Source organism: Alligator sinensis, unplaced genomic scaffold, assembly GCF_000455745.1.
Source record: "Alligator sinensis unplaced genomic scaffold, ASM45574v1 scaffold140_1, whole genome shotgun sequence".
NCBI lineage: Eukaryota > Metazoa > Chordata > Crocodylia > Alligatoridae > Alligator > Alligator sinensis.
Window position 1 is genome coordinate 1,111,933 of NW_005841836.1, and position 20,874 is coordinate 1,132,806.

General features: G+C 44.2%; 1 protein-coding gene across 1 annotated transcript in view; it reads left to right on the forward strand.

The window, feature by feature from the left end:
• The window catches only part of CFAP61 (cilia and flagella associated protein 61), a 227,572-nt gene that overhangs the window by 170,916 nt on the left and 35,782 nt on the right, over nucleotides 1–20,874 (forward strand). The window contains exons 23-25 of the mRNA XM_006015419.2: nucleotides 4,906–5,233; nucleotides 6,486–6,577; nucleotides 8,940–9,145. Coding sequence (XP_006015481.2) covers nucleotides 4,906–5,233; nucleotides 6,486–6,577; nucleotides 8,940–9,145 — 626 coding nt within the window. The remainder of the gene's footprint in view (nucleotides 1–4,905; nucleotides 5,234–6,485; nucleotides 6,578–8,939; nucleotides 9,146–20,874) is intronic.

The following is a 20,874-nucleotide window of genomic DNA, read 5'->3' on the forward strand; positions in this document are numbered from 1 at the left end:
ACCCATCCACCATGACTCTCTGGGTGCGACCCTCTAGCCAATTTGCCACCCACTGTACTGTGTAGTCATCCAAGTCACAGCCTCTTAACTTGTTCACCAGTATGGGGTGGGATACCGTATCGAAGGCCTTCCTGAAGTCTAAGTATACGACATCCACCCCTCCTCCTGTGTCCAGGCATTTCATAACCTGGTCATAAAAAGAAAGTAGATTGGTCAGGCACGATCTGCCTGCCACGAATCCGTGCTGGTTTCCCCTCAGCATAATTTGTCCTGCCAGGCTCTCGCAGATGTGAGCCTTGATAATTTTTTCAAAGACTTTGCCAAGGATGGAGGTGAGACTGACTGGCCTATAGTTGCCCGGGTCCTCCTTCCTCCCCTTCTTGAAAATGGGGACCACATTGGCCCTTTTCCAGTCCTCCGGGACCTGGCCCGTGTGCCATGAGTGTTCAAATATTTCCATCAGTCGCTGTGCAATGACGTCAGCCAGTGCCTTCAGTACCCTCGGATGGAGCTTATCCAGGCCTGCCAACTTAAAGGCACCCAGTTCCTCCAAGTGACTCTGCACCATCTCAGGGTCTACGCATGGTAGTCTGGCGCCTTGCTGCTGCCTCTCTACAACCCCAGTGAGAGACTTGTCTTGCCCCTCACTTAGGAACACTGAGGCAAAGAACTCATTGAGGAGTTCAGCCTTGTCCCCCCTGTCTGTCACCAATTGCTTCTGCCCATATAGCAGGGGTCCTATTCCTCCCTGGGCCTTCCTTTTACTCCCTATATATCTAAAAAACAATTTCTTGTTATCCTTTACTTGGGTTGCCATCCTCAGCTCCATGGTAGCTTTGGCCCATCTAACTGCCTCCCTACAAGTGCGAGCAGAGGAGGTATACTCCTCTTTGGTGATCTCTCTCTGTTTCCACTTTTTATGTGCTCCCCTTTTGGCCCGTAGGCTGCCCTGGATTTCTCTGGTCAGCCAAGGAAGCCTCCTGGCCCCTTTCCCTCTTTTTCCTCACATCGGGATTGTCTCCCTTTGTGCCCGAAGGATCATTTCCTTAAGGCACAGCCACCCTTCTTGGGCTCCCATCACTCATATGTTTAAGGTAAGAGTCGTCATTACTGACCTTGCAGTACCCTAGGTGTCAAAATGATGAATACTGTTGAGGTTACCTGAGCTTCTCAGGGTGGTATTTCCTCTAGTGTCTGTACCTCTATAGATTTGGTGTTGGAGTCTTGTTTCTCAAAGCTCTTGAGATCTCTTCTTTGTTAGTGGTCAGAACATACCCAATAACATACACCTGAGAAAAGGCCACAAGGCCAATTGTAAATTATTGTGGTTTAACTTCCATTTACCACAGGATAGAGAAGACATACGAAACAGTTGCAGCAGTTTCAGCTGAACTGCAGTAAATTATCCTCCTCCGCTTTTTAATAAGTACACTTGTTTCATCTCCCCATTTTTAATCTTCTATTTGTCCAATTAAAGAAGGTTAATTGTCTAGTATCTTATTCTCCAAGATTTTTTTTTACCTGTGAAAGGTTCCTTTCCCTATTGACTTTCCCACCAAAAAGGAACTGAAGGGAGTTTGAGGCTGTTCATCTTTTTAGATCCTCGAAATTTGCTGTGGGAAAGAGCAGCAAGTAGCCCTGTAGACACAGTTTGCTCAAAACACCCTGGTATCAGCATTGTTGTCTCTCACAAGGGTGAATATTCAGTGCAGAGGGTATATGTTATACCATCAGTGCAGAGGGTACATATTCTATACCATCACAGGGCCAGTGTGTACAAATAAGTACATGAAACAAAGAGCTTTGGTATATCTCCCATGCTGCTCTGAAGGTGGCTACGTTACATTATTTTGAGGTTCAGTGGACTGGGATGATGTGTCTCCCTACTGTTTGTTGTCTTTGACAAAATAAACGTGCCTGGAGGAGCAATCAATAACTTATTCATAAATTAATGTCTTATTGATTAAAATTCACAACCTCCCAAACCCAAACGTATATTGAACTGCTGCATCCTTATTGCAGTATGAAAATAATGCCTATGGTTTTCCTAAATACTTACTGCCAAACACTTGCATACTAAAAACTTCCATTATAAGAACATAGGAATTGCCAACCTGGTTCAGACCTGAGATTCCTCTAATCCAGAGACTCACCATGGCCCCAGAGACACAGTTTGCTGAAAACAGATGTGGACAGGTGTGAGGTAACCTTTCCTATCACATCTCAGCCTGTTTTATAAGAGCATTTGGTTTTCAGCCCAGAAGCTTGATGGTTAATATCCCTTTATAATTTTCATCATCATTCTGGTTCTTCATATACATAACCAATCCCTTTATGACTCTTGCTGAGTTCTTGGCTTCAGCAACTTCCATTGGCATGAGTTCCACAGTCTAATTAGACTTTGAATAAAAAATGTTTCCTTTTATCAATTTTGAATTAGCTACTTTTTAATTTCATTGCATGTTCCTTTGTTCTTGTCCTGCAAAGATATTAAGTTTAGAAAGAGAAGCAAACCTTGTAAAAGAAAGAGCACATGGCATACAATAAAGGAAACTTAATAGAAAGATGGTGTCATTCTATTTCTGTGGAAAAATCTTTTACTTGACCAGTTTATCTTATCATTTAATTGTCTTCCTATACTAATAAGTGTTTGAAGTCATTCCAAATGTTGGTTCATTGAAAAATAGAAAATTATTAGATTTGTAATATATAAAAATGAATCTTGCAACTATGGTAGCATAGATTTCTTGTAAATATTTAACCACAGCGGTACAAAAATACTTGGAAAATGCAGTATTTTTTCTAAGCCACAACATTGCGTTACTGTCTCTCAGTACTACGTTTTTCAGTTTGGTTTATACATTTGAAAAAAGGAACTTGCATTTTATGTCATATCCTTATAATGTCATAGGAATAATATGTACATCCTTTCAGGATATTTAAGATACTAAATATTAGATAATTATTATTTAAATGAATGATATCTAGTTAACCAAAACGAATAGAATTCATAATATTCATAGTGAAATAAACCTGGCTCTAGGTCTGTTTTAATAATTCTCAATATTGGTTATTATAACTTAACAGTGGGCACATCTACACATGGTGATTTAAGGTGCATTAGCCATTTTCGAGACACATTAAGGGCATGGATCTACATATGTGTGCCCTTAATGCGCCTGAAAATGGCAATTTTAGGCTAATCATGCCTAAATTCAATACCTGCAAGTATCAAATTTAGGCATGATTAGTTAAGGCACTTTAACCCATGTGTAGATGCCATAAGGTGCTTTAACACTATGTGACAGAGCTAGACAGAGATGAAGTGATGGGGCCTCACACTGCTGCTGGGCGCCGCCAAGAAGAAAACACACCAGGTTCTGTTCTGCAAGGCGCAGATGCTGGAGCTGGAGTGGCAGTTCTGGCAGCAGTGGTCCCTGTCGGTATGCAATAAGTCAGCAGAAGGGGCAGGAGGCACGAGGGTGGGGACTCAGCTCTCTCCTTGGCCCACCTGATCCAGCCCTTGGCTGAGCCCCCACCCAGCCTGCCCCTTGTGCTTTATACAGGTACCCTCATGCCTCCTGTCCCGTCTGCCAACTTGGCGCACACAGACAGGAACTGCTGCTGCCAGAACCACTGCTCCAGCTCCAGCGTCTACACTTTGCAGAACACCACCCACCACATCTTCTTGGCAGAACCTGGTAGCAGCATGGGGCCCCATGGGCTTGGCTCTAGCCCGCTCTCATCTGACACTGGGGAGGCAAGAACAAAGGGAAGGGGTTAGGGCTGGGGGTGGGGCCAGGGCCAGGCCAACCACATCTGGGGAGACTGGAGGCTCCCACCCCCTTGGCCGTTGCTGGGCTGCACTGCCTGGCTACGCTGCCATGGGCTTCTGGGAACTGTCCAGGGTGCTGACCAGGGCAGGCTGCCCCTCCAGCCACATTAAGGTGCCTCACAGCATCCACATGTAGACATGCGTCTAAATCGTCTTTGTCATGACCCAAAGGGTATAATTTTGTTGTGTGCTTCGGCACTGCAGAATTATTTTCTGCCACATGGAGCTTTCTTTGAACGGTGCAATTCTCAGTTGCATAGAGAAATCCCCGGTGCAAAAGAGTTCCCGCCACACATATGTAAATTCGTACCCCATTATTGGCTGTTTCTAAATTATTCCCACGTGGCAGCTAGCGATTGGCTTGCTAGCCGTATAAGAGGCTTGAGCAGTTTCTGCCCAAGTTGGAGGACTTCACATCCATCTCGTGAAGAACTCTAAGCGTGCTGTGGAGCCTAACAAACTCCACGTGTGCCTTAGAGGAGGATACAGGGGCCTGATCAACCTCTAGCTTCTCCCCGTCGCCACACGATCCCTCGATGTACCCTACCCTGCGCGCTCGTGGAGAATCACCTTTCGGACTCTCATTTTGGTCGTTCCACGGAGCCTAGCAAACTCCATGAGTGGTATCCAGAGCTCTGTTCGTGTTCGTTTAGCAGAGCCTAGCAAACTCCGCTCGTGTGTCTTCAGTGGAGCCTAGCAAACTCCACGTGTGTGTTTTTTTTTGTAACTGCAACTCAAGAAAGTTTTTCTGCCTGCACCGTGACCACCTACGGTGTAAGTAAAACAATCTTTAATCAACCTCTACGTGTCAGTGCCTAATTCTAGTTCGCCGTGCCGACCCTTTCCCCGGCCCACGTGCCCGGGCTGCTGGCCACAGCCCCTCGGCCCCGACAGCCTTAACGTGCATTATGCTAAGACACGTTAAGTTTAGGTATGTATAAATTCATGCATAGACATGCCCAGTATGTACAAATAGCGTGTACAAAATAAATCACAGTTCAAAATGTGCCAGAGGACTCATAATAGACAATGAGCAATGTTTATAACCTATACTTATTACATCTTTTTAGGCATTCCTTAACTTTTCCCACAAGGGAGTGGATTATGAAACCTTCAAGGCAATTAATGAGGCATGTCTTGTTTATGATGGAAGACTTGTGATTGATACCAATTTCCATACTAATGACATTACTATCAGAGCCGCTGGTCCTTTAACCAAGTTCTCAAATATATATTATACAAATGAATGGACACACAGCAATTTCAGTTCAAAAGAGATTGGCTTCCAGCTTGCTGCATCTATATTGAATCTCTTTGATCCAACTCTGGAGCCAGTTTCTGAGCCACCAGATGATATGGATAGACTCATCCCAATGTACAAGGGATGTAAAATTCAAGGTAGGTCAAAACACTATTTGTCAACATTTCTATGCTTTCTTCTGCTGTATCTTCTACTGTAGTATAAAATAGCATGGCAGGAATTGTATGAATGATTGTTTTCTGAGTAAGTAAATGCTGCTTGACAAATTGCTTATCTGTACTAGATTTTATGCTGTATGTGTGAGCTGATGGGTTCTTACAGCATGTTTAATGTAATCCCATTAATAATTAGACATGTGTGGAAAGACTCCTTATCCTCACACTTTGTCACAAGCATGAAGCTTGACCTTTATTCATCTGGTTTGCTTCTTCGTTCTTTACCTCTCTCTGGAGAAGCACTTCTTGATGATAAAGGTTGTGTGACATGTAGTTCAACAAGACCTTTTATACTTTGCTTTAATAACATGCTGCTTTTTTAGCCTACGGCACTCAAAAGCTTCACATTTCTCAACCTTATAGTCTACACCTTTTCTTGATTGGATTTTCTGAGAATTTCATATCAATGATGTAATGATTAGCACTGATGTAGTTAGCAACTAATAGTTACCAAAAAAGAAAAACTTCACCTGGTTTTGTGTGATATCCAAAATAAAGCTCATCTGAACAAAATTGGGTACTTGACATTTTTGGGGCCAGCTTTTCAAAAGCTTCTGACAATCGATGAACCATCCAAAATAGGTATGTGAAATTCAACCCTGCACAAAGGGTCAGTACCAGAAGACAAGTCTGCATTAAGATGTGTGCAGCCCTTGTGTTAAACTTGTGCATAGTGATGATGTCACCCAATGTGTACAGGGTATTGGGCCCATAAAGTACACTAGTATGTGCAGATAGGATAATTGAAGTGCACACAATGCATGCTCAGATACATTGTTCTGCTGGTCCAAGAATTGTGCATGCTCTTCAAGAAGATATTGAAAATGTATTTCTAAACATTTACCATCCCTATGGTGTTTTTAGCTGTCATCCTCTTCTTAGTAATTACCAAAAGGAATACTAGAAAATAATGGAAAAGTGGACCAGATTGTGTTCTCAGCTGCATTATTATAAATACAGATTAATTCCACTGAAATCAAGTGATTTATTCCAGTTTAACATCATTATAACTATGATTAGAATTGGCACTATTTGTACTGAAATGCACAAAAATATAAAAATATGGATATATGGAAGTGCAGCAAAAATTAACAAGATTTTTATCCATTCTCTAAGGAGTTGTTTAGTAAGCAGCATATGACTGAATAAATCTTAATTTTTTTATTTATACTAGGAGGTGTTCTTCCAGGAGGTTATAATTACTTGTATATTTCCAAACCAGGAACCCCTACACGTTTGGATGTGCAAATTACACAACTGAATTATGTAAGTATCCTTATTGTTTTCTTATTCAGGATATCATGAAACTACACATTGATGCACTGTGGATAACATTCTCTTCTTCTCTGACTACTTAAGTGGCCATTTTTTCTTATCTACAAGGCATTTTAGGCACTTGAACACCTAAATTCTGTTGCTGGACACATTGCTTTATGTAAATGGACAGCTGTAGTTGTGCAGACTGGCAGCAAGTTGAGAGAGTGAGACCACCTCCCCTCTTTTCCCCCAAATAACTGAGGTACTCACTTGGGAAACCCAAGGTCCTGGATTCTAACCCCTACTTGCACAGAGTGGGGTTTGAATTTGGATCTCTTCTACTTCTCAGCACAGCACCATAACCACTACACCACAGGTCAGCCATTATCCAAGGCCTTCTCCCATGTTCCTTTTGAAGCTGGCCCCTGGGAGGGATGAGAGGGAGGTATGTGGAAGATAGGTCAGACCAGGAGGAAGGCATAGTGATGTGTATGCTCCCTGTAAAGGGAGGGAGCCCTGGATTGTAGCCTGGGCCTTTGTCCCTCCTAGGCAGAAGCTTCCCCCTGTATTGTCTCCCATCCATTTTGCCCCCACGGACTTTATTAGTGGATCAGCTTCGAAAAGAGATATATTGAATTCATGAACTATTTAACAATTATATTTTTGTTTTTACAATCTATAAGAGCAATTATAGTCTCTTCACACAATTTTACCTAGTAGAGGATTCTGATATACTACATTTTTATTCTGTCCCCCTCATTATGGTACTAAAGCACTTCCTAGATTTACAGACCCAAAGCCTCAACTTGTATTCACTGGTGTATTTCTTTTCAGGTCAGTGGACTTCCCTAATTCACACCAGTTGAGGATCTGGTTTGTAAAGAGTACATGAACATACTGATTTCTCTCTCTTCCTTTGGCAGAAGATTCTTATTTTGTATATTTTAATTTGCTTGATTTTTTTTCTGAGAAATGAGCTTGCGGATCAGCCCTTTAAAATGTCAAGAGCAGGCTGGCTGGGTGAATTCAGCACTAGACTTGGACTCACTCAGAACCTGTTTCTGTTCCCGCTCTGCCCCTGACCTCTTACATGTAACCTTCACCTTTCTGTTTCCCCCTGTTTTGTCTTCCACATCTAGTCTGTTTTATACATGTGGATGCTCTTCAGTATCAGGACTGTCTCTTACTATGCTTGTAGAGATCCTGACAGAATGGGATCCCATCTTTGATGGCTCTGTAAATCATTACTACAATGCTAACTACTAATAAAATAATCAGTTTGGATGTTGAATGAACAGGCAAAAAATAATATTGCTTTTTAAGCCTCATGTTTCAGTAAGGTGGCCAGATGTTTCACAGGTAGTTTTTAAGTGTTCCAGTTTTTTTAAATGTGTTGCTAAGTTACAGCAGGCTTTGTTATTTCCACAGCCTCAGCTGATACATTTTGCAAACATTACAGCAACCCACCAATTTCCCTTAGGCTTATTCTGTACTGAATGCCCATTGGGTTTTAAAGTTGTCAAAACTAGTCTAGCAGTAATTCCCAACTAAGTTTCATTCACATGTATAAGATTTGAGGCCTTGTTCTTAATTAAATCATAGACAGATGAAACTTTATTAACTATCTAGCTTTCCCTTATCAAGTGTATAAGACTCTATTCTGTGTCCATTGACAATCCAGTCTCTTCAGAGCAACTTATGGTAATACAATTAAACATCGCATTTCTAGACAATACCAAAATACTTGGTTCCTCCTTGTCTTGTTTTAAGAAGCTTGCCAGCAACCCAGGATCCCAGAGAGCCTAGCATCAGTTTTCTCAGATCTCAGGCTGCAGATGCTCCTGGAATGTGAAGGGCTTAGAAGCCTCTTGAGCCTGTCTAGCTCACTGAGATGCTCCCCTAGGGGCAGGGAAGCTTTCTGTTGCCCCCTGTCTGATGAGCATGCCTTTGTCATGCTTCAATTAGGGAGTTTAGAATGTGGGGCTGCTCAGAGCACTTTGTTTTTTTGTTATGCTACAAACTTTGTAGCTTGACAAAAATATCTTTCAGAGGCCTTTAACTGATGCTATACGTCAGGGGTATGCAACCCCTGGCACAGGTGCCAGAGTGTGGCACTTAAAGGCATTTTGCTTGGCATGCACAGCTTGTGGCAGATGGTGGGGAAGGCCTGGGTGTTGTGCTGCCACAACAAGGATCAGGCCCCTCATGGCTTTCCCGACCGTCCGGCCCTGGCACACTAACACCTTACAAGTTGAGGTTGCAGGTGTTTCTGGCACTCTGTCCAAAAATGTTCCAACCATGGCTATGTCTTCCAAGTAGAAAGTTCTCTCCTATGCAGCTTTCTTCATATTTATAGTATATTTTGTTCCAGGGGATGGAAATTATAACTGGAGAAGCAATACGTGGGAATTACTTCAGGATACACATCAACCAATACGGCATGGTAGAAACCATTACCTGCTTTTCAAAGAAGCCCTTCCCTGTCTCCAACTATATATGTTTGTTTGGACAGCATGAGCGTGTTCTTAACAATCTTTGTTCTCGCTGGAAAGAGGGATTGATTTCTGACCTCTACAGGTAGGATGTGTTCAGTTTTGTATTCAGTCTGTTTTTTACTAAAATGTACTGTTTCCTCTAATTAAAATATGTATAATACCTTAAAATGAGGACTATAATGTGTGCATGTGTGTGTATGTGTAGATAGATAGATCAGATCTATCTGTATCTTTCTGAAAGTAAGGAAAGTCATCCATTGTTTTCCAACAGGAAAAATCTGTCACAGGTTGAGCTGTGTTCCCCAAGAGTTTATTTTAGAGTAGTGGTAGCTATTCTATTATTAAGATTGCAACCAACTTACATTTAAAATCAGTGCTTTAACAGGACTGTAACTTGGAAAATTCAGTAAGCCTGAAAAACAGCAGACTTACTCTGTAAAAATACTCTTCTTTCCCTTCGTAGTAAGACTTAAAATCCAGCAGATTTATAAAGTCGTTAAACGCTATAAGTCATGAGTTTTTGGGTTTGGATTCAGTGATGATACTCTTGTGCTGAAGTGGTTACCTGATTAGTGGCTGATGAAATTAATTCTTGTGGCTTCCCCCTTATACTCTATGGCAGGTAAGTAAGTGACAACCACTGGGAATTCTTTTAATTTTGAATTAATGTTCCAGCTGGCAAAGTCAGGACTCTTTTTATATACTTGATGGAAACCACCCAGGCCAGGTCCAGGATTTCCCCTCCCAACCTGGTTCACATAAGGGTTTCCCTATAAAGCTTGTCTTCTTCTAGCTGTGGTAAGACATGAGCAAGTCTTCTGCACAGGAGATTCAAAATAAAGACCAGTTCCAGTGTTCCCTCAAATAATAGGAGACACTAAACCCACTTTTGGGGAAGAAGCATGGTTTTACTATTTAAGATTTATTATATGTGATGATAACCTCTCAGAGCAGAGGTGAGCAATTATTTCGTGCAGAGAGACACTCTTGGCAAGCTGTTGAGGCCTACATGGGTAGCCCTGCCCCTTGACAGGTGCCCCGTCTCTTGGTCACCATCTCCGAACTGGAAAGTCCTGCCCCTAACCTCTGACCTTTGCCATCTTAAGTCCCTCCTTTTGCCCCTGGAAGTATTCCTTTGGGGAAGAGGGTTTTCCCTCTTAGGGAAAAAAAACCAAATTATATACTAAACATCAAACACCCACAATAATATATTTTAATTTAATTTGAAATATATATTTTTGTCCTGATTTGTGTGTGTTTGTGTTGTATATGTAGAAGTGATTGCATAAAAGCTCAAAATTCAGTCTTACTCGTATACTGTGTGGGATGTGCAGCGGTGTCAGGGGGGTATAAGTGGGTGGGTGTGGGGTTTGTGAGGAGCTGTGGGTGGGTGGGCATGAGGGTTTGTGTGGATGTGTGTGTGGGTATGGGAGCCACGTGGTACAGAGCAGCCAGTGGGTGGGCAGGAAAGGAGGGAAAGTGGCAGTGGGAAGCAGGGGAAGTGGAAGTGAGCAGTGTCCCGGGGCCAGCACCAATGAGGCCCATAGCAGGGCAGTTAGAGCATGGGGCATGGGCTAGCAGGGGTCCATGGAGCTGCGCTTGGCTGCCTTCAGGGAGAGAAGGGAGGTGGCTGATGTTTTAGCGGCTTAGGGCTGGTTGCAGTGCACCTTGGCCTCCCGTGTGAGGTGGAGCAGCCCTTGTGGGGCCCCCCCACCCCCTGGGGCCACTGGCATGGTTGTGGCAGCCACGGGGCTTGGCGGCAGAGAAGGAGGATGAGGTGGGCTCAGCCGCCACCACCTTCTCCTTGTTGGCACACTTGTGGCAGCAGCCACTGCCGCCATGGTACTCCTGCCATGCCCAGCTGCCGTGCTTCGCCTCCCCACGTGGCTGTCCCTGCCATCCTCACACTTACTACTGCAGCTGCCACTCCTGCAGCCATTGTCACTGCTGTTCCTGGCTGCCACAGGCACCTTGGCCTGCTGCAGGGACAGCACTGGGCATAAGCAGCCATGGGGCAATTGGTGCTCAGGCTCGCATCAGGGCCATGGTGGCAGCTGCTTGGCAGCAGCCACCCACCACCACAGTAGCTGCTGCATGGGGAGATGGAGCATGGCTGCTCCTGAAAGTGGCACCATGAGCACAGCGACAAGGAGAAGGTGGTGGCAGTGGCCAAGTCCACCTCCTCGTCCACTTCTGCTGTGGCTGCCACAACCACACTGGCGGCCCCAAGGTGCACCACAAGGGCCGCTCCACCTTGCTGCTGCGGTGGCAGGCTGCTGCCACTGGCCAGTGAAGCCAAGCTGCTCCCACCATTGCCACTGCTGCTGCCACACGCCTACTCTGAGCCTGAGCACTGTGGCCACTTGCTCTTGGCGCTGTCCCCACATCAGGCTGAAGCACCCTTGGTGGCTAGGAACAGCAGTGACAGCAGCTGCAGGAGTGGGTGTGGGGCCGGCAGCAGCAGCCATGTGGGGAGGCAGAGTATGGCAGCCAGGTGTGGCGGGAGCACAGCGATGGCAGCGGCTGCTCCTACAAGTGGCACCATGAGCACTGCTGCAAATGTGGTGACAAGGAGAAGGTGGCGGTGGTCAAGCCTGCCTCTTCCACCGCAACTGCCACAACCATGCCGGCGGACCCGAGGGACGCTGCAAGGGATGCTCTGCCTCATGCAGCAAGGAGGAGCAGGAGGCCAAGGCACACCACAGCCAGCCTAAAGCCACCAAGTTATCAGCGAGCTCCCCTCTCTCCCTGCTAGCAGCCCAGCCCAGCTCCATGGACCCCTGCCAGCTCCTGCCACTCTGCTCTGGGCCCCAACACCACTGGCCCTGGGGCACTGGCACAGGCCCCACGCTCTGCTCACTTCCACTCCCCCTGATTCCCATCACCTCTTTCCCCACTTTCCTGCCTACCTGCTGGCTGCTCTGCACCACGTGGGTCCCGGCTGCATGGCTGGACTGTGGGACTCAGCAGAAGCCAGCCCACCCCTGAGGACTGGAGCTATCGTTGCAGTCCTCCCCTGCCTCCCCACCCCCTACTCTTACCTGAATTTCCCATGCTGGCACAGGCATGAACAGCCCCATGGTCCCAGGCCAGAATCCCCTGCTAGGCAGGGGGTTCTGGCTGGGGGGGTCAGGGCCAAATGGGTCTTGCTGTTACAGGAGCCTGCTGTGGCTTCCCCTGGGTCCTACTGCCCCTGTCTCCTTTCATCTTTGACAGGAGTCATGGACAGATAAATATTCATTTTCTAAAATTCTTAGGTGCTCTGTGGGCTGGATAGAATGGCCTGGTGGGCTGGATGCAGCCCATGGGCCATATTTTGCCCACCCCTGTCTCAGAGGGTGTTTTTGTTGCTTTGGAAAATTTGATTTTAACTGAAAAAAGACAGCTGGAGAAGAGCTTTTGAAAACAAGTGGCACCATATTTATGAAGTCCTCTGAGGCCTTTTTGAAATATTATAAATTAAAAATGCCTTGGACTAGAAACTCCAGATTTAACAAAAGAATTAGTTTTTTGAGGACATCTTCTCCATTAAAATTCTTGTTTAACTGATTTGTTAAGTCTTTGATGTTGTCATGAAATAGTGGCTAAAGAAGAACCAGCTGATATAAATTTAGTTGGACTTTCTGAAAACCCTTGATGTAGTGCTTAGATCTAGATTCTCAGGAATCTAAGCCTTCATGGAGGAAGGAAAGCCAAAGTAGTATTTTGGATCTGGACTTATCTAAGAGGCAATAAACAAAAAGTAGGAATGGCCAGTAATTTTTTATTATAGGAAAAGGTTAACAGTGGAGTGGCACAGAACTAGGCTTTTTCTTGTTGAATGTATTTATAAATGATTTGCTGAAAGAGCAGAGAACAAATGTTGGCAAAATTTTACAGTTTATTAGATTAAATAAGGCTAAAGAAAATGATGAGAAACCTAGAGTGACCTCTCCAAACTTTGTAAATATACTACATGATGGCAAATGAAACCGAATGTTGACACCTGTAAGATTATTCATTTAGGAATTAATAATTTGAAGTACATCTATACATCAGTGATTCACAAATAAGCTGCAACAACTCAGGGAAAAGATCTAGATAGCATAAAAACACAACCCAGTGAAAAATCTCTGTTTAATATCTAGTAGCAGTCAATAAAGCAAGCACAATGTTAGGATCCATAGGGAGAGAGAGAATTTTACTGTAAGCATTATAAATCCATTATATGAATCATTGGTACACCCGGCATCACGACTGCTATGTTCAGTTCTGTTTGCCCTGTCTCAAATAGTGTATAACAGGAATAGGGGTTCATACATGGATAGTGCGAATCATTAGAGGCATGGAAAATTTCACATGAAGAGAGATTACAATGATTGGAAATATTTGCTTTAGAAAATAAATGAATCAGAGGGAAATTATAAAGATGCGGCAAACAATGAGTGGTATTTAGGAGGTAGATCAGGAACTTCTGTTCATTTCTTTTCTCATAGCTCAAGAGCAAGGAGACATTCAGTGAAACTGAAAGCTGGCAAATTCAAAACTGAAACAGAAAATGTTTTGTCACATGGCACACAGTTGGCTCCTGGAAATCATTGCCACAAGATAACATTGAGGCTGAAAGCATAGCACGATTCATAAAAACATTGTAAACTGATAACCACAATATGCCACATTATGATGGTAAGGATTAAAAACCAAGGATTTTGGAATTGATTAACTGAGTGATGCCTTGCCTTGGGGCATAAGGCAGTTTCTAACTGGTGGGGATACTGGACTGGATGGACCGTGGATCTGATTCAGTTTGGTAATCCCTATACTTGTATTTTCCTATTTTCAGAATTGTTATATGGTTCTTTTAGAGATATTCTGTAAGGCCCAGATCCTTAAAGGTATATTTAGGCACACATCTTCTGCTTGGCACCTAAATCCCATTGATTTCAATGGAGTTGGGTACCTAAATACTTTTGAGACTCTGACCCTTTTAAACCTTTTAAACTCCACTGAAATCTGTAAGGTCTCTGTGAAATTTCTGATTTGTCTGAGATTGATTTTGATTTATAGAATAGGTGGATTTTGTTTTATAGAAAAGGTACAGTACAATGGCAAATATAAAGTTCAAGTAAAGAATGGATTGTCAGTTGCAGCTAAAGAATAAGAACTAGAGAATGAGATCACTAGATTAGGGACAGGGCAACTAGGTTACTGCGCTGTCTCCAATCTTGTTCAATTATTATGTTTTGAACCATGAAAATGACTCAGTATTCAGGCTGTAGCTAGGTATCATTAGTCTTTTTCATTGCTTATATTTGTGTTACCATGTGTGCACACAGCTGTGGCCTCATCTTTTCCATGAGCCACAAATGTTGCCAGACAGTGATGCCTTTGTTGCTTGCCCAGACACAGTTACAGTATCAGTTGTTGTTAGACATGGTAGCAAGTTTCACACCAGTGGCAGCAAAAGGAAAGATGAATTGTTCAGCATTTTTGTTTTTTGGCTGCAGTTTGGCTAGCAATTGTGTTTGACCTTGGCAGGATCAGCATTTGTTTCCTTTTTCTCTGCTGCTGTCTAAAGTGCCTCTACATATCTGCAATTCAGAGTAGAATTACCTCTTACTGTCTGCATTGTTTTAGGTGTGGTTTCAATATAGACGATCCATTCCAGTTCAGGGGCTCCTTTTGAACCGTCATTCTCTCCTCATTCTGGTTTTTGGTTTGTTTGGTTTTTTTGGTCATTGCATTACAGATCCAAGGGTGATGCTGGTAGCATCCGAAATGATAGTAGTAATAGGAGACACACAAAGGAGACAGGCAAAAGGAGTAGTAGCGTTTATAGTGGCTGCTGTGGCAGAGAAGCAACACATGTAAAACTCAAAATTGCTACTGGTGAGCTGTTCTCCCCATTTCCAAGGAATTGTCCTTTTTTCTGGTTCCAAAACGCACAGTCAGATCAGTAAATAAGGTGTGCAGTGAAATGATGACTCACCACTGATGACATACTTTGGGAGTTACTAAGTGGGACAATGGAAGAGGAGAGAGAATGCTCCCCATTTTTTCTGTTACAGGCAGTAAGATGTCTCTATAAAGTATCTGTTCATTAGTATTTTGTGTTCAAACTGCTGGACAAAATAAAATTGCCCCCTAAGTTCCAAAAGCCAACACCAATTGAGTTATTTTTATCTTACAGAAATGAAAGTGTTTCAACATACAATTTATTTCAGCATGATCTCATGCTTAGCAATCTTGGGGGAGTATGATAAGGGTTTGTGCATCCAATTAAAGGGATCCTTGTGTACCTGGCTGTCTCCACCCCAGAAGTTGGATAATTTAGTGCTGCATACATATTTGTAAAGCCATTTAACATCCTTTGAGATAATGAAGGCATTATCTGAATGTAAACCTAGTGTAAATCTAAACCCCAGAATCTTGTGGTTAATTCTTCGCATAGGAAAAAATTGTGATGGGGAATAACAGCAATTGTAGCTGATTGCTCAGAAAGAATTACCAGTATGAGGAAAGGAGGAGGAGAGAGACTGGTTATTCACCATAGCATAGGCTCTTACTTGTCATCCTGCCCAGTGGCAGCAATGTTTGGTTGGTTTCTTGTTGTGTCAGTCACTTCTTCCCTGTGAACAGGTCAATAACTTTTCAAAATCAGTCTTAATGTGATATATAGTCCAAACCTCAACTTCTTGGAGCTTTACTTTATCCCATAGTATGGACAGGTCTGACCTTGAATCTTTTCCAGTACAAAATGGCACAGCAATCTGCTTCTCTTCAATGAGCTGCCTAGCTCACCGAAACAGTATTTAAAGTTAATCTTTGTTCCAGAAATTGCTACATTGTCTTGAAATTAGTATTTTTCAGTAATACTTTTTTTTTAAACGTTGAAGACCATTATCTTTTCTCCAGTCTGATAATGTTTATTTGTTGCAGAAAAGTGAACATAAGAGAAAAAATGCATGTTGTTCGTACAGTTTTCTACTCCCTTACATATATCAGTGAATTTATGCTGAGTGATGACACTAACAGAAAGTCTCCATTTTTTCTTAGTGTATTCTTTTAGGGATTTTATGAAAATTACATGGAAAAACCCATGTTGAAAAAAGCATCATTACAGTTACAAAGTCAAGCGCTCAGAAAGTTAGGAAATGATAATTAAGTTCTCATGTGCAACTTCCAGCTCCTTTGTATGCATGTAGAATCATAGAATCATAGGCCTGGAAGGGACCCTAAAGGATCATCGGGTCCAGCCCCCTGCATGAGCAGGAAAGACATCTGGGGTCAGACAACCTCAGCCAGGTGGCTGTCCAGTCTTCTTTTGAAGACCTCTAGGGTAGATGATTGTACCACCTCTGGGGGAACTTGTTCCATAGTCTAGACACCCTAGTTGTGAAGAAATTTTTCCTAATGTTCAGCCTGAAACTATCTTCCAGGAGTTTGTGGCCATTGTTTCTAGTTTTTCCCCAGGGCGCCCTGGTGAACAGTTGTTCACCGAGCCCCTGATGTATGCCTCTGATACAGAAGTAAGCTGCAATCAGGTCCCCTCTCAGCCTTCTTTTCTTTAGGCTGAAGAGTCCGAGATCCCTCAGCCTCTTCTTGTATGGCTTGCCATGCAAGTCCCTGATCATGCGGGTGGGCCTTCTCTGGACCCTCTCAAGCCTTAGCACGTCCTTGCTGAAGTGCAGCGCCAAGAACTGGATGCAGTACTCCAGCTGCAGCCACACCAACGTTGAGTAAAGTGGGAGAATCACTTCTTTGGTTTTACTGGAGATGCATCAATTGATGTATGCCAGAATTTTATAGGCCTTAGTGGCTACTGCATCGCACTGCCAGCTCATATTCATGCTGGGGTCTATTGTTACCCCCAGATCCCTTTCATTTGTAGTGCTGGTCAGGTTACCAGTGCCCAGCCTGTAGCTGTGCTGGGGGTTCTTCCTTCCCAGATGCAGCACTTTGCAGTTCTCTATGTTGAAACTCATCTGGTTCCATTCTGCTTGACATGCCAGCCTGTCTAGGTCTGCTTGTATCTGCAGCCTATCTGCGGGTGTGTCCACATAACCCCATATCTTGGTGTTGTCCGGGAACTTGGCCAATGGGCTTTTCACCCCCTCAACCAGGTCGTTGATGAAAATGTTGAATGGCACTGGGCCAAGTACCGACCCCTGCAGTATGCCACTGCCCACATCTCACCAGGATGACACCGATCCATTCATTTGGATTCTCTGTGTCCTACCCCACAACCAGTTTTGTACCTACTTGACAGTCCCGCAGTTAAGCCCAATATCTTCCAGTTTTCTGATCAGTACCTCGTAGGCTACCAAGTCAAAGGCTTTCTGGAAGTCAAGGTATATGCTGTCAACTGCTTTTCTCTCATCCAGGTGATGAGTCACCTGATCATAGAAAGAAATGAGATTGGTCAGACAAGACCTGCCCATGACAAAGCTATGCTGGCTGTCATTCAGTAGCATGCCTTCTGCAAGTTTGTCACATATAGCCTCTTTGATTATTTGATTATTATTTGATTATTTGATTTTCCCTGGAATAGGATAAGCTAATTAGCTTGTAATTTTCCCAAGTCTTCACACTTACCCTTCTTGAAGATGAGCACAGCATTGGCCCTCTTCTAGTCCTCTGGGATTTCTCCGGAGGCCCATGATTTTTGAAAGACCTTTGCCAGGGTCTATTACAGTATTTTTGGTGCCTTAAAGTACAGTTTTTAATTATATAATGTTTTCTTCCAGGACTTCGGTGGACTTGCTAAAGGAATGAATAAGGGTTGGGTAGTGAAGGAGGAGGCTGTTATCTGGAGAACTCTGGCTTCAGTTGTTTCAAAAGTTGGGAGAGATGCAATGAATGAGGTAGGACTGCAGGTTTGGCCTCACAGTCAAGGAGGAGAAGTGGATTCTGTTCCTACTTTGGCAACAGAAGTCCTATAGCAGGCAAATCATGTTAAAAAAAACAAAACAACAGAAACTCTTCACAGATGATCACTAATTTGTGTTCCTCATTTTTTCGGTGTTAGACATGAAATGCTAGATTTTAATATGCAGAAGTGCTGGGCACTCTGTTTCAGCTGAAGAAAATGGGAGATGTGTAAACACATGACGTGCTGCCTATTGCTAAGTACCCCGAAAAATTAGACCCATAGTTGTCCTTCTTTGGGCACCCAAAGTACTAAATAATATTAAATTTTAATATCACTGGGTCTCAGTTCCTTCTCTGAAAAATGGAGACAATACCATTCCATCATCTCAAAGCAGTACTGTGTAAATAAGTCAAGTTTATGGAGTACTCAACTACTGTAATGGTAAGAGAGATTCAAATTCCATATCCAGAGCAGGGTTTGCATAGCATGCAATACATAGGGGCCTGTAGCCACAGTACTGGTCGTAAGTAAACTACATCTATGAATGAGGCAGGGGTCCTGAGGAAAAAATAGTAAGTGATCAGGTAATTAAAGTCTCTCTCATAATATATGAGGTGGATGAATTAAGCTTTTGTAGACAATCTTATTTACCTGAATCCAAGATGACCCTGAATTTAAGACAACCCTTCAATACTTAGATTCTATACATGGAAGATTTAAAGTTTTTTATGCTGTTCTATGTATAGAATCTAATTACTAGAAGGTCATTTTAAATTGATCCCCCCTACTGGTGCAACAGGGAAAGCAGCAGTAAGGAAGGCAGGCAGTGGGGGAGGCAGTAAGTGAGGAGGAGGTATATGAGCAGGCAGTGCGGGGGCAGGGCAGGTGATAGGCAGTGGGGAAGCAAGCATTGGGAGATGTAGCAGGGTGGGTTCCCTAGGGGTGGCTGTGTTACCCCTAGGCTCCTTAACTGTGCCAGTCTTGCCCTACAGGCACCCTCTATCTCACCTGCCACATCTTGTCATTATAATTGATATAGGGAAGCTGCCCTTGATCTTTGGGTTTAGACACGATCCGGCTAGATCTTACTGAACCCTGTGGTTCATCGACCCCTTGGTGTACCACATTATGATGGACGGTTCCCGAGTCTCTCAGCCTTATGGGCTATATGTGTGGCTCCAACCATCCCTTTACCAGGCTCCATGCCTTGCTGATGGCATTGAGGTTGTCTGGTCTAGGCCTTGCTGTGATTTGGCTCCCTTGTCCTCTCCGGGCTCTCCGCAGCTCTGTCTCTGCGCCTCACTGGCACCTGGGTCTGTGCCCCCCAAAATGCCACACCCTCTCTGGCACCAGGGTCTCCACACTGTAGTGGGCCCCCAATGGGGCCTCCTCCCTCCCCAAGTAGCCTCACCCAAACCACTGGTGTTATCAGACAGCAAACAAACATAAGCCTCCAGGCTATAACATAACACAAAGTGCAAGGCATACTCTGCCTCTTTAAAAGAGTAACACTCCTTCTCTAATACTGGGTGCCTGTAGGTGAGGGTACCTTATGGGCTCCTGGTGCCCCATTAGCCCTAAGGGTAGCATATCCAATGGCTGTAGCATCTCTAGGCCTTTCCTTCCTTCCTGAAAGCTCCTTCCCTTTCAGCTACTAGTAGGGAACTGAACTGCTAGGTCCCAGCCCTAGGGTTTATATGGGCCCAGGGCCCTGCCTGGTCCAGCCAGCTAACCAGGTGCAGGTGCGGCCAATTCCCTCATTAGCCAGTTGGCATGGCACCCTGCACCTGGGCTCTTATCTGGCTCTTTGTGTTCCCTCCCCGGGCAATCTCTACTCTGAGTGGAGCAGGCACCTTAGTACCCTGTGACAGGAGGGCAATGGGGGGCAGGCAGTGGGAGGTCAAGCAGCTTGCCCCTTGCCCCCCAACACTTTGCTTTGATGTCTGTCTCCCCCACCACTTGCTCCCTTGTACCTGCCCCCCTCTGCCTCTACAACCTCACAGCCCCGGGACCCCCTGCTCCTCCTTCCCCCCAGCATTTTAGTCTTGTTCCATTCTGGCTCCATTCTAGCCTGGAGCACAGAGTACAGCCTGGTAGCAGTGGTGGTGGTGTGGGAGCTCTAGCCCTGATTCTGGGGCTCAGCTGGAGCTGCCACCACTGCTACCAGGATGGGCTGGGGCCATGCTCTGTGCCCCAGGCTGGAGCAGGGCCAGAGCAGAGCAAGGGTAAGTGGTAGGGGGAAGGGAAGCGGGGGGACAGGGAAAAGGCAGCAGGGGGCAGGAAGTAGCTGTAGCTCTAGAGCCAGAGTTGGAGCTACAGCAGCTGCCTGCTCCCCTGCCCCCACTGTCTCATACTCACATGCAAGATGAGGGGCTTTTCCCCCATGTTAAATGAGTGGGGGAAGACCTCGTTTTGGATTTGAGTAAATATGGTAATTCTGGCATTTCCTAATTTTGGAGTGTTTGACTTCACAACTTCACTAAGGTTCTTTCCACATACCATATTTACCTGAATCCAAGACTACTTTGAATTTAAGATGACCCCCCACATAATTAGATTCTATAAATAGAAAATTATAAATTTGTTTTAGTTTTCCATGTATAGAATTTAATTACTGATAAGTCATCTTACATTTGTCCTCAACCACAGTGAAGAAGCAGGTAGACTGACCCCCACACAAGGCCCAGGTCAGGGCTGGAGCTAAACCACTGGTACTCAAATTCAGGACAAGGTGCCTTTTTCCTAATGCTGGATGAAGGAAAAAACCTCATCTTGGGTTGGAGTAAATATGGTAGGGTCTTTTTCATGTATAATTATCTAGTTTTAAAAAAAACAACAATCTGAAAATGCCTTGAAATTCTATTATGTAGCATTACATGGACATCAGATGAATCATCAGCAGGATTTTGACACTAAAACTGACTGCCAAGACCGATGCCACTTCAGTTACTAGAGAAACT